Source organism: Trichomonas vaginalis, chromosome I (assembly GCF_026262505.1).
Source record: "Trichomonas vaginalis G3 chromosome I, whole genome shotgun sequence".
Taxonomy (NCBI): Eukaryota; Parabasalia; order Trichomonadida; family Trichomonadidae; genus Trichomonas; species Trichomonas vaginalis.
The window spans coordinates 3,810,742-3,836,438 of NC_067203.1; the positions used below are offsets into that span (position 1 = coordinate 3,810,742).

The following is a 25,697-nucleotide window of genomic DNA, read 5'->3' on the forward strand; positions in this document are numbered from 1 at the left end:
TCTAATTAACCATTTTTGTTGATTATTGCTCATAAAGATGTTAAATTAGAAGTATGCTAAATCCTAGTCGCATTGAATATGATTAAAAGTTGCATATGATTCCGTAGGAAAGATGTGTTATAATGCTCCATGATTCGACATAACTTTATAATTAATTTTTTTACACCTGAAACAAATAGTTTGTATATGTAATATTTAAATATTTAAACAAGTAATATGATATTATTGCATATTGAAATTCTAAAATTTTGAAATTCTATTAAATACATATTAAATAATTATCTAATTCATCAACCTATTGATAAATTTTCATTTCAAACTGATTTGGCGATTTATCAATTTTAATTTACTTATTTTATATATGCACAATGATGATAAATAGACCAGAAAAGCATAAAATTTTAAACAATAAAATTTTATTTAGACATATTTAAAATTACTATTGAAAGAATAGTAATTAATGTGCTCACAATAGCTATAATTGCTATTAAAGCAGCATGTAAGTTTCCAAAGTTGTCAAAATTATCTACAAATGGCAAGGATTTGTTTTGGAAAAAGAGGTTATGATCATTTAATCCCGTTACAAGTTCACTTACATACGGCCAGTCACTTTTCACATCAAAGATATTGTTATCTATTTTGTATGTTGGGTCATACTCTCCTTCTTTGTTGTATCTATCTGGATTGTTTACATCTGATACAATATTTCTGCAATCTTGGTATATGTCATCTTTATCGCAAAATATTCTAGAATTCTGAATATAATTCTTAATATCAACACCAAACTTTAAAGGATCAACAACAACTTTATAAATATTCCTATTTTGGAACGATTCATCAACAATTAATTTGACCGTTGATGGTATTTCAAAGTATTTATCAGTATTTTTGGTTACGAACATCAAACCTTTCGCGATGTTCATGAAGCAATCGTTTTCAACGTAAAACAGAGGATGCCCTTCAGAACTGAATTTGAAATCAATTTCAGAACCAACAAAACATGCAAGATCAATAAACATTAAAGAATTTGGAATAAACAGTTCAGTGATGGCTGTATTTGAGAACGTTTTGAAACCAATACTTTTGATATTTTCGTTGAATTCGAATGTTTTAAGTGAAAAGCAATTACAGAAAGCCATTTTATTTATGATTTCAAGATTATCTTGACAATGAAATTCTTTAATTCCTGAATCCATAAATGCTTCATCATCAATTATTTTGAGAGGTGTTGATAATTGCACATATAATTTATCCGCTGTTGACTTGAAACACTGCTTATAAATCGCTGAAACTCTTGTTAAATCTATATTTGTTAATGATAAACAATTCATAAAGCAACCACAATCAACAAAATATAACTCATTATTGAATGTTAATTCTTGTAAACTTTCGCAACCATAAAAGCAATATTTTCCAAGGCTAGTAACTAAAGAAGCATCAGATAATTTGATTGTAATTAATTTTTTGCAAAATGCAAAGCAATGGTTAGGAAACGTGGTTATTTTCTCATGTTTGAATTCAATGGATTTAATGCTAGTACAAAATGAAAACATTCCATCTGTTAATTTAACATCTTTATGAGCAATAATTTTTTCAAGTTTTTCAGTTCCTCTAAATGCATCACTTTCAATCTCGATTGCATGTTCTGGAATTGTGAATTCTGTTGCATCCAATCCACCAGGGTATCCAATGAGTCGTAATTTATCTTTTGAATAAATAACGTTATTATCAACATAATAATTGGGAGTGTCACTAAAATGCACTTCCTTTAAATAAGGATTATTAATTCGCTTGAAAGAAATTGCAACAAAATCACTAGGAATTGTTACTTTTTCGACATATTCTATAGAATCAATTCTTTTAAGGTATTCAATTGCTTCATCTCTTTCTACATTTTCCATTGAATAATCATCATTTTCTTGGACAGGTTCTACCAGAATATGATTGAAAACCAATTCTTTGATTTTAACACCATTGAAACAATTGAAATTAATTGTATTGACATTTTTCAAGTTAAGAATTGCAATATTTGTATTTATGAAAGCCTTTTCTTTGATTTCTTAAATTTCACTTGATAGTGTAACTTCAGACAAACTTGTACAGTTAGCAAATTGATATGAAGCAATATAAGTTAATCCAGAACCTTCTTCGATAACAACCTTTTTGAGATCTTTGCAACAATAAAACTTAGGATCATATGATTGAGAATTAAAGCCCTTAATTGTCATCTCTGTAATATAAGTATATGAAAGAACACCATTATTGTCATCATAACCATTAACTTGAGAAGATATATTGATTTGATTTGTCCATGTTTTGATATTAATTAATGGACATAATTCAAATAAACTAGATTCAACGGTCATAGAATGTTCTCCCCATCCAATTATTTCTTTGAGCTTTGGACAATTAAAGAAACTATTCCTCTTGATGTACGTGCAATATGTTAAATCAACTTTCTCAAGCTCTGGCATATTTGCAACAAAATTTACAGTTTCTAATCCAGGTGGAAATTCCTTAAGATTGTAGTTTGTAATATCAATACTATATCTGTAGTCAGGATCACTAGGGAATATTACTTCTTCGACATGTAAATTTCTCAAATTGATAATTTTGCAATCTTTGGTAAATTCGATAATTTTCAATGTGGGCAGGTCTGGAATTTTATAATTATCATTATTTATTCCAATAATTAGCTTTTTCAGAGGAACCAAATTTAAATCTGGAATTCGGTTGCCAAAATATAATTCTTCAACTTTTGTCATAGCCAATACATAGAAACCAAACCAGTATAAGTTTTTACTGTAAGTTATCTTTGATAATGAAGTACAATTATAAAATGCATAATCGCTAATATCCTGAGCATTTGATTCAACTGTTGTAAGATTTCTGCAATTGTAACATAAGCGAGCCGGAATTGAGGTCATTTCGTCGATGAATTTGAGTTCAGTTATTGGCGTATTTTCAAAAGCAGAAGATCCAAGTGTTCGTAATTGAGATAATTTAAGTGTTTGAATAAATTTGCAATTTTTGAATGCTTCTCTTGCAATTTCTACGACATTTTCAAGATTAATTTCTGAAATTGTTGAGTTTTCAAATGCATTATCCAAAATATATTGAACGTTTGCGGTTAAAATAACTTTTTGAATATTTCTATTATCTTTAAAAGTATTTGGTTCAATTGTGTCAATATTTTGGCTTTGAATTTCAACAATTTTAACAAAGGAAAGACCATCAAAGCTAGGAATTGTGTAATAATCACCACCTACAATTAGTTTTGTAATTTGTTTTGTTTTAATTTCTTCGGTAATTTTTTGCAAATCATCGTTTTGAGAATCAGTGAGTGAAATGTCTGATTCAGAATCTGTTTGAACCTTCCTGTTGAGAAGTGATTGAAAAACTATGCTCGAAAACAGCATCTAAATAAATTTTTAATATGATAAATTGAGTACATCTCAAATTTCTCTTTCAATGAGTTGCCTCAAAAATCAAAATCGTTAAACCAGATATTAGAATTAATCTATCCGAATAGATAATAATCAAATAATAATATTGAAAAATGAAAATTTTTTAAATGAAATATTAAACCAAATCCATGACATTTGTTCGTCAATCCAAATATAGAATTTTATGGTTTACGCCTGTGTAAAATATCATTCAAAAATTTTCTGAATTTTCAATATAATATTATTATAAATATATATGTAAGTGTTTTTCTGGATTTTTGTCCGTTCCATTCAAAATTTGTGTAAAAGATCATTTCTCCATTGGATATTAGTTAGTATTAAATTGCAATAATTAATATTTTATTTTTGACCATTGAAAAATCTTTAATTCAAAAGTAAAAAAATGATCTTTCAATTTCTTTGAATTTTTTCAGATTTCAGAAATAAGTTATTATCATTTCTGAAGGTACAGAGTTTGAATAAAAAATTACTATCGATATTTGCTTTCAATAAGCCTTTCTTTAACAATATTCAATTTTTTTCTCCATTTAATTCAATTTTTGCACATCATTTGCTTTACCTATTGTCATATAATTATATTATGACAAAATTATTTTCTATATTCAAAACATTAAATTTTTTGTAAACATTTCAAAAAATAAACCATAATGTTTTTAGAGCTAAGACTCAAATCCCTCATTTCAAAACAGATAATACTTAATTTCCAATACGAAATACAAGGTGACAATCTTATTGTCAATACGATTAACGATTTTGAAGACGCAGAGGCCGCAATAAAAACAATCAAAGAACGAAACATTAAAAGTTTGACTTATTCTGACGGATCCAACTATCCAATGTTTATTGGTGCTGGATTGGTAGAAAATATAATTGCAAATCAACCCGAAACTAACGATATTATGATTCCAAAATATTTATGCTATAAAAGTGTCCATATCAAAACGTTGACTGTTAATGCTGAAGTTTCAATAGGTCCATATGCTTTTGCATACTCTACAATTCAAACGATAAATAATATTCAAAATGTCAAAGCTATTTGTGAGAGCGCATTTGAAGGTTGTTCTAATTTAAATTTGGTTGGACTGATTAATCATTGTCAAAAGAATTGTCTACGATTTACAAAAATTGTAAATCTTGAAGTTAAAACAATTGACCCTTTTGGGCTTCAAGAAATGCATGAATTGGAAACTGTAACAATACAATCTGCTTTAATACCGGAGAAAGCCTTTTACAATTGTTTCAAATTGACAACTGTGACTATTAGCGTTCAAAATACTCAAATTCTAAAATCTGCGTTTGAAAATTGTGGTATTCAAGCATTTAATTTTGAACACATCTCAGAAATAGATTCATGGGCTTTCAGAAATACTAAACTTCAATCAATTGAATTGCCAAATTCCAACTTAAAATTGTATAATGGAGCATTTTGTCAATGTCCGTTTTTAACAACAGTGACCATTACAGATTCCGTCACAATTGCTGATTTTTCCGGTGAACAGTTTAAAGAATGTTATTCTTTAGAAACTGTCGATTATCGTAACACTAATAAAGTTCCAACAAGAATGTTCATGTTTTGTTACAAATTGGCAACTTTTAAATCAATTAATAACAATTTAGATATTGAAGAAGAAGCATTTTACTCATGTACTAGTTTGAGAAATATTGATTCAAACCAAGTTGGAAATATTTATGATAAGGCATTCATTTATTGCATCTCTTTACGAGAGTTTAATCCAACATATTCACGCATTGGTCATAAAGCTTTTTATGGTTGTCAAAACCTACAAATAACTAATATTCATAATTGTGGACGCTACTCATTTGCATATTGTTCTTCAATATCAACATGCACACTTAAAAATTCTTTAGATGATGGAACAATGATAAATTGCACTGGATTAACATCTGTTTCATTTGAAAATATTGTTAGAATTCCATTCAAATGTTTTCAAGGATGTACAAATTTGGAAACAATTTCTCTTTCAGCAAGTGTGAAAAATATTGATATAAATGCCTTTCTTGATACTAATCTTAACATGGAAGAATTGGACTTAAGCAATTGCCAAAAAATTGGAAGTTTTGCTTTTAAAAACACAAAAATTAAAAGCCTGATATTTTCAAATGTATATAATACTGATGAAGAAAATGGAATTCCATTTGATGGAGTAACAACAATTAAGAAAATAACATATAGATCATCCTACGCATTCAGGCCAAAAGACTTCAGAGATTCAACAAATATTGAAATCGTTTTTGAAGATAATAACTTCCAAATAAAGGATGATACTATTATAGATAGTTCTCAATTATATTATTATTATCCAAGTAGTCCAAGTAATGAATATACTGTCAATCCAGAAATTAGACAAATAATGTCTTATGCATTTGCAGGTGCCACAAATCTTAAAAGTATAACCATTAATCACTATATTGGATCGGACAGTAAATTCGCACTCGCAAATTGTAAGTCACTACAAACAATCAATATTGATTTTCAAAATTCCGAAGGTTATTCATTATCAATTCCGTGTGGTTTCTTTGCAAACTGCATTAATCTTATTACAGTTAATCTTGGCCAAAAAATATCTATGATAGAGAAAGGAGCTTTTGAAGGTTGTATATCTTTAACATCGATTGTTATTCCAAGTGATACAAAAGAGCTTTCAGATTATTGCTTCACAGGATGCACAAAACTAGAAAAAATTGAGTTTCTCGCCGATTCGGTTAAACTTAAAGGATACTGTTTTGCCAATTGTACATCATTGAATGAGATTAAGTTCAATGAAATCATCCAAATGTATGAATATTGCATATCAGGATGCAAATCGTTAACTAAATTAAATGTCGAAAATATTAAAAGTATTTCAGCCAATGCATTTTCCTTTTCTTATTTAGAGAATATCAAAGTTCCAGCTAATCTTTTACAATATGAAAATGCATTCAGATATTGCAATAATTTGAAAAAGGTTGAATTATTTGTACTACATCCAGAGTTTTATCATTATGTAAAAAGTGGTTGTTTTAATTCCTCTAGTTTAGAAGAAATTGTTCTTCCTGATTGTATTCAAAGCCTTGAAGAGTTTTCATTTGGTTTTACCAAATTGAAGAAATTATTTATTCCAAACAGCGTATATTCAATCAGTCCAAAAACATTTTATGGATCTGATGACATACAATTAGAAATGGATTGTTCTCATCCATTTTATACAGTTGGCGAATACGAACTTGTTGAAAAAGCAACAGGTAAGCTAGTTTTAACTTTTGGAAAACTTCCATCAGCATATATTGTTCCAGAAAATATCAAAATCATTGGACGTGATTCAATATTTTCTCCTCCAAAAATAAATGAGGAAACCAAAAAAGTTATTGATTTTGGACTTACAACATAAGTTATTAAAAATAATGTTGAAGTAGAAGAATTTTCAATAAGTGCTCCATACTTACACAATTTATGCTATGGAGGAATGACAAAACCAAAGTTCTTAAATAATGATTTTCAGAGAATATTTGTGACAGATCGATATGTAAGAAATTATTGGGGAAATGACAAATTTGCTATTAAAGGAAATTGCGACACATCCGTTCCTTTTAAGAATTATGCAAACAAGATTTATAAATATCCAGAAAATCCATCATATATTCCTTATCCAAAACCAAAAAGAGGATTTGTATGTGAAAAAGCAGACCCGATTGAAGAACCAGTGCTGAATGAATCAAATATTAGTCTTTATGAAGATATTGCTGATAATTCAACAACATCAACTCAATTATTGATATTTGAAACTCCAAATAGAAAAGTTTTGTCAAACTTAACGTTAGGTTTGATAATTGCTGCAATTGTTGAATTAATATTGTTATTAGTAATGATATCTTATATCATTATTAAATCAAATAGTTCAGAAGAAAGTTCTGATTCTGATGTTATTGAAATGAAAGAAGAAGAAATTCAACATATTTCAAATCAAATGACATTTGTTCATGAAAATGTATTGTTTAACATGAATACAACAATGAGTGATGATCCATTTGCTCAAGACTTTGAAGATGTTCAAGATGATAATTACGCATTTAACACTGATTTAATTGTAGATGATGAATAAACTTATTAGTATTATGTTTTATTATAAAATATTAAGTGCTTTTTAGAGGATAGTTTTGCACTTACTGTATAAATATTGATTGAATCATAAGCTATGAAATCATAAATTTAAATATTCAATAATTATTAATTAAATTCTTTTATGATGCAATATGATGTTTTGTGCATGCATTATTATTGCATATAAATTTTATTGGCTCTGCTTGCTATACTTCATTATCGGATTAGATAAGATAGTATAGTTTAAATTTGCTTGTGAGTTGTGGTACTCATATTGATATAGCCTATATAGCATGGATTCTTTAATGGATAAATCAAATTTCAAACGATAATTGTAAACTGATTCAGTTTACAAAAATTTCTCGGAATTTGTAAAAAAAAATAAATATGAGCGAAAATGATATGCGCTGGATTGATCACATCCTCACTTCTGATAACTATAAGTACTTTGTCAGAATTGATGATGAATTCGCTTTCAACTCTTTCAACCTTTTCGGAATAAGAAAATACGTTACTCATTTCCCTGAAGCATATGAATTAATTCGTTCATCAGTTAGATCATCACTCCAGAATGGAAAAATCCCAGAAGAAATTGAAAAGGATGCCATCATCGTTTATGGTCTTCTTCAAGCAAGATTTCTTTTAACAAAACCAGGTTGGGAACAAATGATGTCAAAATACAGAGAAAAAGAATTTCAGACATGCCCACGTGTTTACTGTAAAAACTGCGTTTGCTTGCCATACGGCGTATCTGAAGAATACGGAGTTGCAAAAATGAAAATGTTTTGCCCCAACTGCTGCGATATTTATAACGTAGAAGATCCAAATCTTAGTCAAATTGATGGAGCTTTCTTTGGTCCAAATTGGGTTCACATGTTCATGCAAAAATATCCAGAAATAGTTCCTAGAGAGTCACAGCGTGTTTATGTACCACGTGTTTTTGGATTTAGAATATACCATGAATCAGATGCTGAAGATGATAGCTATGCTGATGGTAGCGATTATACAGATTAATCTCAAATAGGACACCAATATTTTAATATGTTTTTCTCTAGATAAATTCTGCATTTGTATGAATTTAATTTAAATTTCATGTTTTTTTTTATTTGCTCTTTTTTCCTAAATAAGATCGGGCTCAATTATTTTGAATATATGTGAACAGAAAACTTTATCTATGAATATTGGTTTATGGTTAATATTCTCAGATTTCATGAATTGTTATGGGAAAATAAGAGAGCTAGGAGGGAAAAACATCCTGATTTATAATGTTAGGCTATATATCTCTGATTTTTATAATCTCGTGTATTCTGCTCCAAAGGGATTAGTTAGCATTCTAATGAAACAGATGAATAATCGCATAAGTATTGTAATCTATTATATCATGACATAGTGTAAAGATATTTGGTGTTATAACACGTTATTCCAATTACTTATAGCTAAATATGAGAAATCATGCTAATATTTTTCGAAAAACCGATCAATGGTCAGGGAGCACATTATTGAAAGGCATTTGTAACACAAGAATCCAGTATTGTTCTCATTTCGACTATCTATTTTAAAAATAATTTTATTCATAAGGCTTTCGTCAGCCTTCTTCATATAGGTCAGGTAGGTGGGGCTTCCAGGCGCGTTGCGCCCTCTAGCCCATAAGAAATTTTGCCCAAGACCCAAGAGGAGGACCGAACCCCAGCCGACCAGCCGGTGACAAAACCAAAACCGTTGTTATTTACATCATATTAATGATGTCACTTTTTTAAATGTCACTTTTTATGTCGCTTTTCACAAATTATATATGTTTTCATGTTTTGTCACTTTTCTGTCACTTTTCGGGTAAAAACATTTTTATTATTATATATAAATGAATTTTACAAAACCACCGTTACCGTTCTTTGGAAATATGAGTAGATGTAAAGATATTATATTGAGAGAACTTAAGAAACTACCGAATGGTCTAACATTTGTAGATTTGTTCGGTGGAAGTTTCTATATATCCCATTTATGTCATACAATATTCCCAGACTCAAAGATTATATGCAATGACTTCGACAACTATATGAACCGTCTCAAACATATTCCAGACACAAACAATATATTGAAAGAGTTAAAAGAAAAGATACCTATAGGTAAGATGGAACGTATACCATTAGATAAGAAAAATATTGTGAGAGAGGTTTTGAAAAAAGCAGAATATATAGACTGGGATAGTATATCTGCTAGATTATTATATAGTGGTGCTATAAGAGTTCATGACATTGAAACACTTATGTCAAAAGTTTTATATCTTAACTATACAAATGTTTTCAAAGAGGACATAGAAAAATATATTGAGGGTATAGAGTTTGTGAGATGTCATTGGACAGAGTTGTATGAAAAATATAAAGACAAGGAAAATGTTTTCTTTATAGTGGACCCGCCGTTCTATAACACATGGGATTTTCAATACCAAGTAGACTGGACTTTGAGAGACTCTTTAGAAACTTTAGACGTTATACATAACCATCCATGCTTTTACTTTACATCCGATAAAAGTGGTTTGGAAACCGTTATGAGATGGTTAGAGGACATACATGACTATGAGTTTATATATGACAAGATAGAATATGAGAGAGGTCCTATAAACTGGAGAAAGTGTCACAATAAAGAAATTTTATTAGTAAGTAAATGTGGTTTGAAATAGGACTGTTGCATGCTAAGATCAGTCATAATGTAAACCTCTCAATTTTATTGTTGTGGGAAGTATCTCAATTCCTTCAAAAAAATTGAAAAACTATTTAATTTTAAAAATATAATACTTTTAATTAGTTAATTAATTGGAGATATTTTTTAAAAATCACTTTTGATAATACTTTTGAGAACTTTAATTAAAAAAATATATTCAAAAATATCCAGGATATCAAGAGGGAATTGTTCCTTATGAGGTATATAGTTATGATGTATACCTCATAAGGAACAATTCCCTCCTTAAAATGAGAAAACTTGTTCGAAATCGTTTATCATTTCGAACAAGTTTTCTCGTTTTTAATAGGAAACTAAAGGCTATGAGGCACTGATTATATATTAGTGCCTCATAGCCTTTAGTTCCTAATAGATAGCTGGGGAACTTTCTCCAAATGATAAGTTATTCAGAGAAAGTTTCCCAGCTATCAAGAGGGAATTGTTCCTTATGAGGTATATAGTTATAATGTATACCTCATAAGGAACAATTCCCTCATTAAAATCGTAGACATTTTTATACTTATTAATCAACCATTCAAAATCATATTCCTCTGAAAAGTTATTTTATTAAAAATTTAGAATTTTAATAAATATAGAGTTTGAATTTCATACAATACCTATATATTTTCAATAATGGAATTTGAAAACCATTCTCAAAAGTTCTCAGAAAACCTTTTTTTCATTAATTTTAAGAAATCTGAGTATTAAATTAAGTGATAAATTCGTTTGACACTACTTTAATTTTTAAATTCAAAAAATTATATGTGCTTCTTAAAATGACTCAAAAAAATTTTATTATAAAATAATATATAATATTAAAAATCCCACAACATTTTTTACTTTACATAATCGTACTTCCTCGACGATTAATTTCCACTCAATTTCTATCATTGACCGAACTTAGCATGCAACAGGACTACTTGTTTTAGGCTTTTTCCATTGTGTCATTTATTTATTTGACGTGGCAGAAAAGTACAGAGAATATGAAGATGAACCAATGCCTGCAAATGTTCAGCATATGTACTCGTAAGAGATATTTTTATCTAATATTAAATGGACGCACAGAACTTAGCGAATGCACAGCAACCTGGACAACCAAACCCAGAGAATATTCCAAATGAAGTTAGAATACAAACTGCAATGGCAAACTATGGTCAAGTGCCAACAGATGTACAAATGCAAACTGCCATGTCAAATGACGCTGCGTTAGGTTTGCCACCATGGTATGCAAATATGAGATGGAAAGAGTTTTATACAAACCCTGAAGTGGGATATAAACAACTTTATGCAGATGACGCGAACACAGGAGTTGACCCAGAATATGTTTTCTACCAGAGGAGAAACAGAATGTATGAGCTCCAGTTAAAGAATGCTATGGAACTCAACAGGAAACGTAAGAGACTAGGCGGACATTAGATTTTTACATATAGTAAAATGGGTTTCTTCAGTAAGATAGGAAACTTCTTTCGAAATGTTGGAAGAGGTATATGGAATGGAATAAAATCTGTCGGAAGAGGAGTATGGAACGGTGTCAAAAATATTGGTAAAAGAGTAGGTCAGTTTGTTGGTATTATACCTAAAGACCCTGAACCAGAAGAACAAGCTCCTGTAATACAACAGCCTGAACCTGCACCACAGTCTAGTTGGCAACCAAATCCAACACCTCAACCGTATTAAAAAATTATATTTTTATCGTTCGATAGTAGTTGTATATGAAACTAAGTTCTAAGTAAAACGCATGGTATAATGGAATTATTCTTTTTCTTCCATCTGTAGTAAACCATACTTGAAAGTCTGAAATACTTCCACTCGGCGGTTCATATAACTTTGTAGGTTTTTCGTAAAAGTCATTCATCAGACATAAGAAAGAGTTTTGCGCACCAGAAAATGAAGCATGAACAATAATAGCAGCTGGGTCGAAAACATTTTCATATGTTCCATTAGGGTTTTCGACTTCATAAAAGTCTGGGTGTACTGGATATGCTGCAGGCTGATTTAACATCCTCATAAATCTATACCATGCCAAGTTGTTATATTTTGTAGAAATATAAACGTTTTCTCCAAGGTCTTCTATTTTATTGATTTTAGCAGTTGCATTTTTCCTGTCATAAATAATATCGAGATGGTATTCTCCTTCGTCAATGTTAAACTGGTTTGCATATTCAATATAGATATCGTTTATTTTTTCTTGAAAAGCTTGAAGAGTTGTTTCTAAGTTTATAAGCAAATTAACTTGTAAAAGTTTTCCTTGTTCAAATTTCTCATACATACGTTTTTCTTTGTTATAGTATCGAACTTCAAAACCGACCGTAAATGGGAAACCATGTATGGCTTCTGAAATGAACTTCATTCTACGAAAGCCAATAGCTTTTGTGACGGATGGGTCTCTTAACCATCTTAATGGGTAGTCAAAACGATAGCCTTCATGCTTTACGGTATCTGTCTCAAACTTTTGACCGACATTAGTAAAAAGTTCATCTAATGGTTTAGTTGTAGCAACTCTAGAATTTTCTTTTTCTATTGGAAGCATATTTTATCTATAATAAAAATGTCAAATGAAACAGCGTCTATGAGAGAAATACAACACAACCGACAACTCATTATGCAAGCTCTAAATAAGAACACAACAAACTTTTCAAACTATTCTAAGATATCTGAGTCATTGAAAGGGGGTGACTTAAAACTGACAATAAACCCAATGACAGATGAGTTTCTGTTTCAAGACAATAAGAACCATACTGTCTGTATAAATCCAACAAAAGGAACTTTAAACGAGAAACCTATAAATGAACTTCTTTTGAAAGCAGATGTTGACAACAAAGCTGACAAAGAATATGTAGACGATGCAATAGCAAAAGAAGAAGAAAGAGCTAACAATGCTTATGCAACAAAAGAACATACTCATCCTGAACTAGCAGACAAAACATATGTTGACAATAAAATGTCAAGTGAAGTGACAAGAGCTGAAAACGAATATTCTAAAAAGACTCATATACATTATATTAACCAAATACCAAGTCTTAAGGAAACATTAGAGACAAAAGCAGATAAGACTCATACACATACCATTGCAAATATTACAAACTTACAAGAAACCTTAAACAGGAAAAGTAACGTTGGACATACACATACATCTTCTGAAATAACAGACTTAAACGTTAGCCTTGAAAATAAAGCAGATAAAACATATGTCAATGAAATATACCAAAGTTTGATAGGAACAAAAAATATTGAAACTATTGTTGGTGACTTTTCTGTCAATGAAGAAAATAAATATTTTAGATGGCAGTTGGTACAGTCCTTAAAAATGGTACACGGCATAAACTCATTCCGAAAAATAACAATGAAATGTATGTAAGCTATAAAAAGAATGATGGTACACAAGTTAAAGTTCCATTAGACAACAACTGTTACTTAAACTTATATGAAGACGAACAAAAGAAATATTTAAGAGTTTATAAAATGGCAGATATGACATTGCCTGACCCAGCTCCGGCACCACATTATTATGACTATGGAGATGACGACAGAACACCACATGTAGATGAACAAAAGCTAACATTATATTTAGATTATTATAGATATAAAAGATATAATGCAATAGAAAAAACGAGAATAGTATATTATTATACAGATGACAGAAATAAATATTATAGTCAAGATTTTACCTACCCTGAAAACATAAGATTATATTATAAAAAATATTCTGACACAAACCAGAAGAAACCTGAAATAGTTGCACTATATTTTAAGTTCAAAAGAGACAATCCTATAATATCTCATATGTTTGATTTAATGAACCCAGTAGGTTCTATTTATACATCTATGGATGCAAGAGGTCCTCAAGTAATGTTTGGTGTTGGTGCATGGGAACAAATAGTCGACAGGTTTTTGTATTGTGCAAACTCTTCAAAGGAAACAGGTGGAAGTAAAACGATTTCAGGTGAAAATTTACCTGCACACAGTCATTACATAGATTTAAGTACATCTCAAGCAGGTTGGCATAAGCATAGATATTGGGATTGGTCAGGAATGACAAAAGGTAAAGGATATGATGTTAAAGACGACGTTAAGTTTGCTATAAATTGTTACTGGGATGACACGCAGGGAGAAGGAAACCATACACATTTCGTTTCAGGATATACGCAAACAACGGGACAAAGTAAAGAATACATGCCACTTACATGACAGTTTACGCATGGTATAGAATTGCTTAGTCGTCATTTTCAACTTCTTTAGCATATTCGTCAGGAGTTGTCTTATATTTGTTAGGAACTGTCTTTGAAAGTATACCACCTTGAACTTTGACAAGTTTGAAACGAGGTCTGACAATAGTAGTTTTATCTTCTGCTTGCAGTGTGTACATTTTGCCATGTTTGCCTAAAACTTCATAATATTCTCTTGTATACTTTCTTCTATTTTTACGAACACGAATGTGAGTACCTGTCGAGTTCCCATTGTTGTCATAGTCAATAGTATTTTCATATGGGTCGCGTTTAGGTATTTCTATTTTACTTTGTCACCTTTCTGAAGTTTGAAGCCCGGCATTCTTTCTTGTTTGTCTCTTTTGACTAAATTATTAAATATATAGTCTTTCTCTAAGTCAGGGTTGTTTTTCATTTCTTCGGGGGAGTGGTTTCCCAAACCTTTTTGTTTACGGTTATTGTAAATATTTAAAACTTGTCTCATCTTTGCCTGGGAGAAGTGTCTATATTTGTCGTCATATGACATTTCATTTGCTTCACCACCTTGTGGTTGGTTTAAGTCTCTTAACATTTTTATACAACCGTCAATGACACCAAGAGCATAATGGTTTTGGTCGACAATGAAATATTGGTTTACATTTTTTGAACGCAGATAGTTTTTTACATCATCTGATTTGAAAGAACTTTCACAGTCAGATGTCAGTTTTGTTGGATGGTATTTGTCAACGAATATTGTCAAAGCTGCTAAGATATCTAAAATAGCTTTGGACTGTAATGGTATGGCTTCACAGTATCTTGTGTTTTGACCAACAAATATTAACCAGTATGGTGGTCCATCTTCTCTATACCTCGGAACGTTTTCCAAGATATCCATAAACCAAGCATTTGGTGTTGAACTAAAGATTTTTATCATGAGTGCTTTCTTTGTCGCTTTAGAAACATAGGGGTCCTTGTTCGGATTCGTCATTTTTTACCCTATAAGAAATGGGTTTATTTGGCGCATTAGCAGGAGTCGCATCTAGATTTTTACCCGCAGTGGGAACAATAGCCAGAGGTGCATTTGGAATTGGAAGGAAGATTTTGAGTACATTAGGTATACTGAAAGAGAAAGCACAACCTATTATACAAACTGTACAGAAAGGTTGGGATGTAGCACGAGATGCAACAAATCTTATTCCAAATCCTGAAACAAGAGGAAAAGTTCAAGGATGGATGGACAATGTAGGAAGACAAGCAGGAAACTATTATAACAAAGCAAATGACTACTATAACCAATCAGGACACTATATGGACCAAGGTGAAAGATTCTTTAACAGAGGATATAACCATGCACAACAGTGGGTAAACAATAACCAACCGCAACCACCTCAAACGTGGGGAATGTAAAGTTTTTTATTGAGATGAAATGAACAATGCAGCATTGAGACAAATGAGTTCAAGATGGATTTGTCGGCTTCCAGCATTTAAACCGATACCATATAGTCAGGCTCAGCATGTGAAACTGAATGATATTATTAAAGGAACCATCCCACCTCCACAACAACAACCAGTTGAAAACAAACCAAACTAAAATTTTTTACTGAGATGAAATGACCGAAGAAGTTGAAACGGTAGATTTGACACCACAAACAAAAAGTTCAGAACCATTGTCAAAACCTGTCAAAGAACTTACAGATGAAGAGAAAAATTCAATAATAGAAAGTGCCAGGTCTGGAAATACAAACCCTAACTATAAAGTCACTTTTCATAGAAATGGAACGGCTAGTATCTCAAAAAAGAAACAGACTCTCACAAATAAAATATTGAAGTCTGAAGGAGCTTTCGAGACAACAGATGGAAAAGTTTACTTCACTGACCAACAGTTCATTATAGAACATCTCATTGACTTAGAGTCGAAATATTCTAAACTTTACAAAAACACAAAAAGTTGAAAGGAAAACAAAAACAAATGGCATATGATATTTATGAAGATGTTGACGACACAACTGTTCCTGCAAGTGAAGTAAAGTCAGAGGAACCGAAAAGTGACGAAAAACCGATAGAAGAAGAAAAACCAAAAACTGAAGATAAACCAAAACCAAAGTTTAGTTTCCAAACTAAACCAAGTCAACCTTCATTAGCTGGTATGGGTTGGCGTCAAAGACTTATGGCAGCAGGCGGTTATGTAAAGTAAAGAAAATTTTTTTTATTTTTATAAAAATGCCCCCATATAGAATGGATAGAAAGTCTGCTAGAATAAAGGCAGAGTTACAAAGATATGGTTGGAGAGTTTCGAAGAATTTTAAATATAGGAAGGGAAGACCCATAAAAGTCTATGACAAATTGTCTGGTCTTCGCTACGAAATGGATTTGGAAACAGCACGTGCCAATTATCCAAACAGACTAGAGAGGTTAGAAGAAGAACGTCTTATGGACATGCCTTTCGATGTTAGTGAACCTCAAGTTGAAGGACACGACGGCTTTGCCAGATTCTACTGGAAACATGACGAACAATTGCATCCTTTGAGAAGGAAAAAAGGAAAAGGTGAAGACGCACATGCTCCCATGGAAAGAACAAGATATGCATATGAAAAGTATCGTGAAGTTAGAAGTCAAATTACATCTGGTCGAACCTTTACAGTAAACTTGGACGAAGGAAAGAACAAAGAAGGCTTCATGGGAGTACTTGCTGCAATTCAAGACGGAAATAAGAAAGGACACAATCTCAGATTGACCATAACAGATTTGGATGGTCACATTTACTATGCACATGGCAATGAACAAACAGCCGCAAAACTTCTTGACGCTTTCAAGACTACTATCATAAGACGAAATGGTGGAAGTGAACTCAAAATAAGAGTAATTAGGTTATTTTGCCGACCAAATATATTTACAAGGCAAAATATCATATTACATGTCAACCTATTATCAGTATGTTTTGATAAAAAAATTTTATCAAATATCATATTAAAATTAACATCTATATCTATATCAATATCTACACTATAAATTTTTTTATTCAATATCATAGATTTCAAAAATTTATTTCAATTTTAAATTAATTTATGGTTTTCATCAAAATTGTTTTTTATTAAAAAGCATGTTTCACAATTTTTACGGTTTCTTTCAAAAGTTATAAAAAGAGAGTCAATAAGAAATTTCAACGCTTCAAGAAGGAATCAAAGAAATTGACGAAGTTCCAGAATTTTATTCAACAATTCTTAATCAATTAACAAAAACTATACCGAAACTTATCTTACCATCCAAATCAAATCACATTACATACGGAATAAACATTTAATCTTTTACCATTAAAATTATATTTATACGTTATTTAATTTTTTACGTCTAAGTTGAATAGGATAATAGCCGAAGATATAAAGTAACTATAGTTTACAAGCTAAGGAACAAATCAGCATTGAAACTAAAAAATAACGTATTTGAATAATTTCGTAAAAAATTAGAATTACTCGATATTAAGCATATTGCTTTTCTATCATATATGCTTATATTCTACAATAGTGTTACCAAACATCGGGCAACATCATACGTATAATACAACTTTTTCGTACTTCTTTATCGAATTTAAATAGAACTAAGTTTTTATTTTAAATAAAAGAGAAATAATTCTAATTTATAATCTCATTATTAATTTATTCTCATTTTAATATTTCATCGATTTTTTATTATCGATATTCAATACAAATGAATTCATATTATAATAGTATCTAGTATAACTAGGTATTCTATCACAGTATTTCTTCAATTTATTATAATATTTCAGCATTTTTTAGTTTCAATGCTGATTTGTTCCTTAGCTTGTAAACTATAGTTACTTTATATCTTCGGCTATTATCCTATTCAACTTAGACGTAAAAAATTAAATAACGTATAAATATAATTTTAATGGTAAAAGATTAAATGTTTATTCCGTATGTAATGTGATTTGATTTGGATGGTAAGATAAGTTTCGGTATAGTTTTTGTTAATTGATTAAGAATTGTTGAATAAAATTCTGGAACTTCGTCAATTTCTTTGATTCCATCTTCCTCGCAATACAACTCCATATCATTAACTTGTATTTAAAGGCTTCCATATACAAAACTTTATATGTTTGAAAGTTAAATCCAATCTTTTTCTATTTCTAAAAAAAATTGAGACCTAAACACGAGATAGCTTTCAGAAAATTTTCAGGGACATTTTTAATCATTTTTTTATTTATTGTAATATCTTTGTTATTAAATTTGAATTGTTTAATATTTGAATGTAAAGAATTGAATAGTAATAATTTTAGTTTTAATACATAGCTAATTGCTAAGCAAAATAATTAATTTATTGTAATTTTGACATGTAAACTAAAGGGGAATTTAGCCGGCCAAATATATGTCATTTTTTGACTTCACCTCACTTCCACCATTTCATCTTATGACACTACAAAGAGAGAACAAATGGTTGACTCCGACTCAGACATTTTGAATGCAATTGAAGGAATTGCAAGTGTCAAGTTCGAATGGTACCAACCTAACCCTCAAGCAGTCAGACAACATGCTGGATACTTCCCGTTCATAAATAAGTCTGACATTGACTTGACAAGGTATGGAATTTACAATTCAATTGAAACAATTGTCAATGAACCTTGTATTCTTACATGTCTCAGGAACTCTGGTCTTGTTACAGATGAGAAGATGAAGTATCTTGAGTCATGTGTGAAGACAAGGTACATTCTCAGAGGTCAATTGGCAAAAATTGCACGCGTTGGCAAATGTCAATATCCGAGTCAACATACCTACAGCTAAAGGTTCTTCACATGACGACTATTGTTGTTGACAAAGACTTACATGGTTGAAGATTGTAATTGTCCACAACCACTTCATGTTGAACGAAAGTCTTACAAACCATTTTTTGGTAAAAGTAAGTGCAACATTGTCAGAGCTGTAAACATTCTTTTCGAGAAAGGTTTGTTGGAACCAATTCCAGATGACAAGCTTACAGAAAGTTTTGTACCAAAAGACGAAACAAACTTTTCATTGTTAGCAAGACCAAAAGTTGTTTCCAGACAAAGTTCTAGTACAAAAGAAGTAACAGTTCCACAAGGGGTTGGTATGTTCGGATACCAACCTGAACCAGAAGAACTTCCAATGAGGTTGCAAGAACTTCAAGATGCTATAAACAAACTTCCATTGAGACATCCAATTGACGTCAAATTGTATTGGAGAGCATCTGAGTTAGGTCAGAAGGTTTTATATGAAACAGGTTGCTTCGACGATGTTTATGAGATAGCAGGAGAAGTTTCTCAGAAGATAGAGACTCACTTGAATTTCCACAAACTGGACCAATTGGTTGCGACAAGTTCGACTCAGATGAAAAGATATACTATGTCGACCTTAACGCTGCATACATGAGGTTTGTCAATATATTCCGACTGGAATTCCAAACGAAGATGGTGAGTTCCCGGGAAGGAACTATACAGTTGGAAAAGTCATACAACAACTGTATGATATTAGGAAAGCTTCAAACCCCAAACTTGCAATGACACTCAAATTGCTTATGAATTCAACATGGGGATATTCCATTAAGAAACCTCAAAAGATGAAGAGTAAACATTATGAGAAGGTCGACAACTTTGTTGAAAGGTTTTCTCCTTTTGTTTTGAAGTACGAATTCACTCAAGGTCAAAGTGGCTTAGTAACCACATTAAAACCTATTGTCGAACATTGGTCTTACCCTCAGTTCGCAAAAGCAGTCCTTGACGAGTACAACAAATTCTTCTCCGAAGTCAAATCGAAAGTCAAGGTTTACTATGAGAACATTGACGCACTCATGACGAACGAAGAAGGATACAACAAACTCATTGAAATGGGAATGGTCGGTGAAAAGATGGGCTGTTTTAAGCTAGATAAGGTATTTTCCGAAGTTCATATAATATCGAAAAGGAAATATTGGGGCATACTGAAGACGGCACAGAAATAAAACATTGCATGAAATAAAAAATTTATTTTTTAAAAAAGTGACATTTTTTTATTTTATTTGAAATGTACGCTGAGTTTGTTGGAGAAGACCGTTGGGAAACTTGTTTGTTAGATGAGAAATATGAAATTCACTGTTGTGAGTCATTTGAAGTCAGAAACAAAAAGACAAAAAAGAGTTTAAGCGAATGGGAGCGAAATGACGGATATGCTATTATGAAGATGGGTGGAAAACACTATCTTAAACATGTTGTCATTGCAACTCATTTTATACTGAATCCTAACAATTTACCTTTTGTAGACCATATAAACCATATAAGAAACGACAATAGACTTGAAAACTTACGTTGGGTCACTCGTTCTGAAAACAATAAGAACAAAGGCAAATTTGGAGATATTGTATTCAAATTTGTCGACGAACTAGAAGATGAAACAATTGAAAATTACAGACTATGGCAAGCATACGTTTGAGTTTTACTACTATAGCGAAGAACAAGACTCTCTTTCTACTTTTATACCGGCGTAAACTATAGGAAATTACAAGTATATTTACTAAGGCGGGCTATGCTTATGTAAACACTAGAGATACAGATGGAAAATACGTTCAAATACTTCTTAACAAATTCAAGAAGCTATATGGCATATACCATTTTAAAACAATATATTTTTTACATATATTAAATGCTTCAGGTTGAAACAAAGAACAAAAGTAGCGATACAAAACCGTTAGACTATATCTTTACAAATGCTGGTAGGACTATTTCAGATGAAGAAATTTCATCCGAGCATACAGGTTTGACTATCCAATTGTTGGCTTCAAAGTCCTTCAGATGCAAAGGCAATAGGATTTAGAAGAGTTTTGTTTTCAAATAGAACTAACGCATTTATGTTCGCAGTAATCTTTTCATGGGCAGTATGAAGGTCCTGATGGTCTAATAGACAAATTTGACGAAATGAGAATCTTTACAGTTCGTTCAGACGAAAGTCTTGAGAAAAACTCTAGATGACTTTTCAAAACTCAAATGAACAAATATTATTGGGAATTTCAAGAAAATACGACTCTTTACTAAATGGAACATACTATCTGAAACTAGAATATGACAAGATGAACTCCACCGTTTCATTTCAAAAGATTGAAATTAACCCTCCAAGAGATACAGAGTTTTTATTTTGGGAAGTAGACAAAACGTTCTTGGGCAACAATTTCTTCGGTTACTAAACCAGAACGAACCATTACCACCAGATGGTCCATTTAAATTTATACTTCCCCAGCAATTTGATGGTTTATAGAAACGTGTTTGACCCTCAAAATGTTATGTGTCATGCAAGTTTCAGTTCAGCAACAATAGTTTTCTATGTATTGGTAAAGGACCTTTATGACTTTGCCTTCTAAATCTTACGAACCACCTAGTAACAGTTTCTCTGACTTTCAAGTTTGGTTCTAACACAATGGTGTGCAACATATTATTACCATTGTACTATGACTTTTATCTCGAATTGTCTTTCATATATAACTACGGAAAAGTGCTGAAAAAGTATTGAATGTGAAGATATTAGAAAATAACATTTTTTCTAACATCGTAGAAAACTCATGAAAACAATTTATTTTGCACTTTCACAAAAAACATAAAAAGTGAAGTTAAACGTTTAAGGTTTTACTGAATTGGTTGGATGTCGCCTTCTGAGGTTATGAAGAACGGCTGTCCTGAGAAGTGGAATAGTGCTCTGAGAATTTTGTATAATTCGTGGAATTGGACTCTCTCTGTTTGGAAGTGTTTATCCATGGGCGCTTTGCAAAGAACTTGAGAAGAGCTTCTTTCTTCATCTCCTTTATGTCGTCTACAGGAGTGTTTTCTGGTATTTGTAGGACAATTCTCGGTTTCAATTTCGATTTTCAGCGCACCTCTTCCAGACAACCAGAAGCCGAGGACTTGTTGGCTTTGTCCTTGCCCAAGTACTGCTTAACAACATTCATTTATCTCTATTAAGGTAAATTGCCTCATCTAATGGCTCGATGTTGTCCATTGTTCTGTTTTCAGAACTAGTCTTGTACTTTTTCAGAACAATACTTGTACTGTTCAGAACTAGTCTTGTACTTTTTCAGAACATACTTGTACTGTTTCAGAACAATACTTGTACTTTTTCAGAACAAGACTTGAACTTTTTCAGAACAAATTTCCCGTAAAAGCTCTCAATTTGTGAGAAAAATTTTCTGTTTCAGAACAATACTTGTACTGCTTCAGAACAATACTTGTACTTTTTCAGAACAAGACTTGCACTGCTTCAGAACAATATTTGTACTGTTTCAAGACAATGTCCGACGTACCACCAACTGAGTCCATTCCCAAACCAGAGGAACCTAAAGCACCAGCCCCTGCACCTCAGTTCCAACAAGGACCTCCGAATTACTACCAATTTCCACCTCAAGGTTACTACCCACCACAAGGCTTCCCGAACTACCCTCTTCAGCCTATGCCTTACTGCCCCAACCCTTGGATGTTTATGCAAAACCCTGCCCCACAATTCCAATCTCAATCGAAGAGAGACCAAGACTTCGAAGAAGGTCTGAACCGCTTACGCAAAGAGTATGCTACAGCTCCAATTGAGAGAAAGTTGTTCCCGGACCAAAAAATATAATTTAGGTGAAGAGGCGAGATTTCACCTCTTTTTTCACCTGTTTTTTCACCCTCTTGAATTTTCATGAATTTTATATATTAATGTTTTCGTTAAGCCACTTTGTGCCGTCAGTCAGTCAGTCAGTCAGTTTTAGGAAAGACTTTAGAAAGTTGTTGGAAAATAAGTCCTGGGAAGAGTATATATAAGGCATTTTGTGAAGAATATAGCAACCGCCGGAATTCGGACTGTTGCTTTTATACAAAATTCATGCAGGAAATTCTTGAGTTTTGGTTGAAAGAATACGGTGGAGCAAAGTGGCTCGACCTCAAACAAGCATTTTATGAGCTTACTAAGGGCGTTATAAATGAATTCAAAGGTATTTACATACATCCTGACCTCGTTCATTTTGTTGCTGAATTCAGCAAAATAATGTTTAGGGTAGATGGTTAGATCTAACCTCATTTCTACCCTCTTGAATTTTCATGAATTTCCTTAAGATAGAAAAAATAAAGTTAGTTTTATTTTTATTTTTTTTTTTATTTTGTATAAAAGAACAGAAATGTCAACAATCGGCACAACAACAATTCAAACAACAGCACCAAACTCGTTAGTCATGAATCCAACATCTATGTTAGTAGAAATGAAAAGCTTCATTCCTTCTTCATTTACTTTCGAAACAGAAATACAAAGAATAAAGCAGGAACTTTTAACAAGTAATTTAGACTGTAATGCGAAAGATGAAACAAATGAACAGTATCTTTATGAAATGGAGGACCTCATCGACCATTTGCCTAAACTACCTGAAATTCAGCAGCAAAAACTAACTATTCCTGAATTCGACGAAATTGAAGTCAAAGCAACTGACTCAGTAGAAATAAAGAAGTTCATACGAAGGTAAATTATGAGTTTCTAGGATATCATTGCAACCATAAAGTTATGGACAAAGATTGCGACATGGTATATAATAACATCTCTGACATATATAAATCGGGGGGGTTAAGACATACGACAACTTTGTTTCATTAGCTGCAAAATGTGTATGGCAGATAAGAGATAAAGATAGAAGAGGTAAGGTATGGAATGAACAGATAAAACCAACTGCTTCAGATTTAAAGAAAACCATTGATGCCTTGGTTGTTTTAGCAGGTAAGGTTTCAGAATATAACGCAAAAATGAATCCGCAATGTTCTAAATGTAAAGCAGCAATTAGGAAATATAACTATTCAGTAAAAGAGATAGAAAGAATGAGAAACGACTATGCAGATTTAGAGAGGGAGGCAGAGAAGCCGGTACAAAATAAAATGAACATGTTAGAATTTCTGAACAAAAACTATCCAACTGCTGACGATTTCCTATTATCTGATGTCAAGAAGAAGTATAAAGAAACTTTCGGCATTGTTAAAATTTTTGATGTACTAAAAGAAGAAATTGAAGCTACGAAATTGTTTAGGATTTCAAATATACATCGTACAATTCATGTAAAACGCTTGTGAAAAAAAGAGGTGAAAAATTAGGTGAAAAAAGAGGTGAAATCTCACCTCTTCACCTAAAATATATTTTTATTGAATTCAGCAACAAAATTCTCAGTAAAATAATTTTTAGGGCATGTGTCAAACCGTTGAGTTTTCACAAAATTTAAAAAATAACGTTTACCATGTGAAACGTTTATAAAATAACTGGGGTAGAAATGAGGTTAGATATCGGGTTAGATCTAACCATCTACCCTAAAATATATTTTTATTGAATTCAGCACAAAAATAATGAATTTCATTAGTTAGAAAAATAACGCTAATTTTTTATAAAATATTTTTTTATCCGGAATATAAAGACAGATATGTCAACATCAGAGAACACAACAACAGTTATAGTCCATGAAGCTATAAATGAAGAATACGAGTACATACAGTATAACAAACAGTTACGTCTCATTCGTTCGGTCAAAGACGATATGTACCAAATGCAAAGTATTTTGAATGCTCTTCGTTCTACAAAGCAAGCATATCATTGGTTTGAAAACCAACAGACAAAAGAACTTTTAGAAGAATTTCCTCATATGATTGCTTCCCTCGGAAAACCGAGAGAAGAGATTCCGTACGAAAATCGCAAGAATTTGGCTCCTGGTTTGAAAGGTTATTATATTCATAGACTTTTAGTAAATGCTGTAGCAATGTGGGCTTCACCTCGTTATGCTTGTTATATTTTCATGATGTTAGATGAACTATATAAAGCAGAACGTGAAGAGATGGAAAACAAGCTTGAAGCAAAAGACAAAAGCATTCAGAAAAGAATACCACGTTCGGTACCAAAAGGAAAGGAAAAGAACTATAAGTATATGATTTATACTGAAGAGTTGGAGAAAGAAGAAGACAGTGACATGGTTATGTTGCATTTAGTCAGAAGAAACAACAAAAGCTTTTACGACCTTGCTAAGATTTACAAATCTGACAGAAATTGGTTCTATCGCGAAAACTTACCGATTTCAATGACCCCAAATGAAGATGTGAAACAAATAGTTCAAGATACGTTACCTCAAACACACTATGATATTAAAGGTTGTACAATACTTACATTCAAAGAAGACTTAACATTACTGAAGGAAAAGATAACAGAGTATTTTGACAACTTCAAACAAGTAGGGTAGATGAACTCT

At 31.6% G+C, this 25,697-nt stretch overlaps 15 protein-coding genes and 2 pseudogenes across 17 annotated transcripts, besides 4 other annotated features; 13 read left to right on the forward strand and 4 right to left on the reverse strand.

Annotated features, from left to right (window-relative positions):
- Window positions 1-416: 416 nt before the first annotated feature.
- Window positions 417-1,901, reverse strand: TVAGG3_0924520 (ribonuclease inhibitor domain-containing protein; the record flags this gene model as incomplete). Its single annotated transcript, XM_001322538.1, has 1 exon — window positions 417-1,901. One exon carries the CDS (start codon window positions 1,899-1,901, stop codon window positions 417-419), a length of 1,485 nt encoding a protein of 494 aa, XP_001322573.1.
- A 159-nt stretch (window positions 1,902-2,060) lies between these two features.
- Window positions 2,061-3,419, reverse strand: TVAGG3_0924530 (ribonuclease inhibitor domain-containing protein; the record flags this gene model as incomplete). Its single annotated transcript, XM_001322537.1, has 1 exon — window positions 2,061-3,419. The coding sequence occupies one exon, from the start codon at window positions 3,417-3,419 to the stop codon at window positions 2,061-2,063; it is 1,359 nt and encodes a 452-aa protein (XP_001322572.1).
- A 695-nt stretch (window positions 3,420-4,114) lies between these two features.
- TVAGG3_0924540 (leucine-rich repeats (6 copies)-containing protein) lies at window positions 4,115-6,856 on the forward strand (the record flags this gene model as incomplete). Its single annotated transcript, XM_001322536.1, has 1 exon — window positions 4,115-6,856. One exon carries the CDS (start codon window positions 4,115-4,117, stop codon window positions 6,854-6,856), a length of 2,742 nt encoding a protein of 913 aa, XP_001322571.1.
- Window positions 6,857-6,931: 75 nt separating this feature from the next.
- On the forward strand, window positions 6,932-7,567 carry TVAGG3_0924550 (uncharacterized protein; the record flags this gene model as incomplete). The annotated part of the gene is made up of 1 exon (XM_001322535.1): window positions 6,932-7,567. The coding sequence occupies one exon, from the start codon at window positions 6,932-6,934 to the stop codon at window positions 7,565-7,567; it is 636 nt and encodes a 211-aa protein (XP_001322570.1).
- Window positions 7,568-7,935: 368 nt separating this feature from the next.
- Window positions 7,936-9,287, forward strand: TVAGG3_0924560 (protein kinase regulator protein; the record flags this gene model as incomplete). The annotated part of the gene is made up of 1 exon (XM_001322534.1): window positions 7,954-8,580. The coding sequence occupies one exon, from the start codon at window positions 7,954-7,956 to the stop codon at window positions 8,578-8,580; it is 627 nt and encodes a 208-aa protein (XP_001322569.1).
- A 1,175-nt stretch (window positions 9,288-10,462) lies between these two features.
- Window positions 10,463-10,777: a mobile genetic element.
- Window positions 10,778-11,334: 557 nt separating this feature from the next.
- Window positions 11,335-11,697, forward strand: TVAGG3_0924580 (uncharacterized protein; the record flags this gene model as incomplete). Its single annotated transcript, XM_051252369.1, has 1 exon — window positions 11,335-11,697. One exon carries the CDS (start codon window positions 11,335-11,337, stop codon window positions 11,695-11,697), a length of 363 nt encoding a protein of 120 aa, XP_051077943.1.
- An 18-nt stretch (window positions 11,698-11,715) lies between these two features.
- TVAGG3_0924590 (serine threonine-protein phosphatase family) lies at window positions 11,716-11,958 on the forward strand (the record flags this gene model as incomplete). Its single annotated transcript, XM_051252370.1, has 1 exon — window positions 11,716-11,958. The coding sequence occupies one exon, from the start codon at window positions 11,716-11,718 to the stop codon at window positions 11,956-11,958; it is 243 nt and encodes an 80-aa protein (XP_051077944.1).
- Window positions 11,959-11,962: 4 nt separating this feature from the next.
- Window positions 11,963-12,811, reverse strand: TVAGG3_0924600 (uncharacterized protein; the record flags this gene model as incomplete). Its single annotated transcript, XM_001322531.1, has 1 exon — window positions 11,963-12,811. The coding sequence occupies one exon, from the start codon at window positions 12,809-12,811 to the stop codon at window positions 11,963-11,965; it is 849 nt and encodes a 282-aa protein (XP_001322566.1).
- Window positions 12,812-12,829: 18 nt separating this feature from the next.
- TVAGG3_0924620 (phage tail repeat-like family) lies at window positions 12,830-13,639 on the forward strand (the record flags this gene model as incomplete). The annotated part of the gene is made up of 1 exon (XM_001322530.1): window positions 12,830-13,639. The coding sequence occupies one exon, from the start codon at window positions 12,830-12,832 to the stop codon at window positions 13,637-13,639; it is 810 nt and encodes a 269-aa protein (XP_001322565.1).
- Window positions 12,830-25,697: part of a mobile genetic element that runs on past the window's edge.
- On the forward strand, window positions 15,471-15,872 carry TVAGG3_0924640 (uncharacterized protein; the record flags this gene model as incomplete). The annotated part of the gene is made up of 1 exon (XM_051252371.1): window positions 15,471-15,872. One exon carries the CDS (start codon window positions 15,471-15,473, stop codon window positions 15,870-15,872), a length of 402 nt encoding a protein of 133 aa, XP_051077945.1.
- Window positions 15,892-16,056, forward strand: TVAGG3_0924650 (uncharacterized protein; the record flags this gene model as incomplete). The annotated part of the gene is made up of 1 exon (XM_051252372.1): window positions 15,892-16,056. One exon carries the CDS (start codon window positions 15,892-15,894, stop codon window positions 16,054-16,056), a length of 165 nt encoding a protein of 54 aa, XP_051077946.1.
- TVAGG3_0924660 (phage tail repeat-like family) lies at window positions 16,435-16,659 on the forward strand (the record flags this gene model as incomplete). The annotated part of the gene is made up of 1 exon (XM_051252373.1): window positions 16,435-16,659. One exon carries the CDS (start codon window positions 16,435-16,437, stop codon window positions 16,657-16,659), a length of 225 nt encoding a protein of 74 aa, XP_051077947.1.
- Window positions 16,701-17,474, forward strand: TVAGG3_0924670 (uncharacterized protein; the record flags this gene model as incomplete). Its single annotated transcript, XM_051252374.1, has 1 exon — window positions 16,701-17,474. One exon carries the CDS (start codon window positions 16,701-16,703, stop codon window positions 17,472-17,474), a length of 774 nt encoding a protein of 257 aa, XP_051077948.1.
- Window positions 17,837-17,865: a mobile genetic element.
- Window positions 18,213-18,262: a mobile genetic element.
- TVAGG3_0924700 lies at window positions 22,087-22,456 on the reverse strand (annotated as a pseudogene). The gene has a single exon. A coding segment is annotated over exon 1 (370 nt).
- Window positions 22,745-23,068, forward strand: TVAGG3_0924710 (uncharacterized protein; the record flags this gene model as incomplete). The annotated part of the gene is made up of 1 exon (XM_051252375.1): window positions 22,745-23,068. One exon carries the CDS (start codon window positions 22,745-22,747, stop codon window positions 23,066-23,068), a length of 324 nt encoding a protein of 107 aa, XP_051077949.1.
- On the forward strand, window positions 23,607-24,540 carry TVAGG3_0924720 (annotated as a pseudogene). The gene has a single exon. A coding segment is annotated over exon 1 (934 nt).
- On the forward strand, window positions 24,882-25,688 carry TVAGG3_0924730 (KilA, N-terminal/APSES-type HTH, DNA-binding family; the record flags this gene model as incomplete). Its single annotated transcript, XM_051252376.1, has 1 exon — window positions 24,882-25,688. The coding sequence occupies one exon, from the start codon at window positions 24,882-24,884 to the stop codon at window positions 25,686-25,688; it is 807 nt and encodes a 268-aa protein (XP_051077950.1).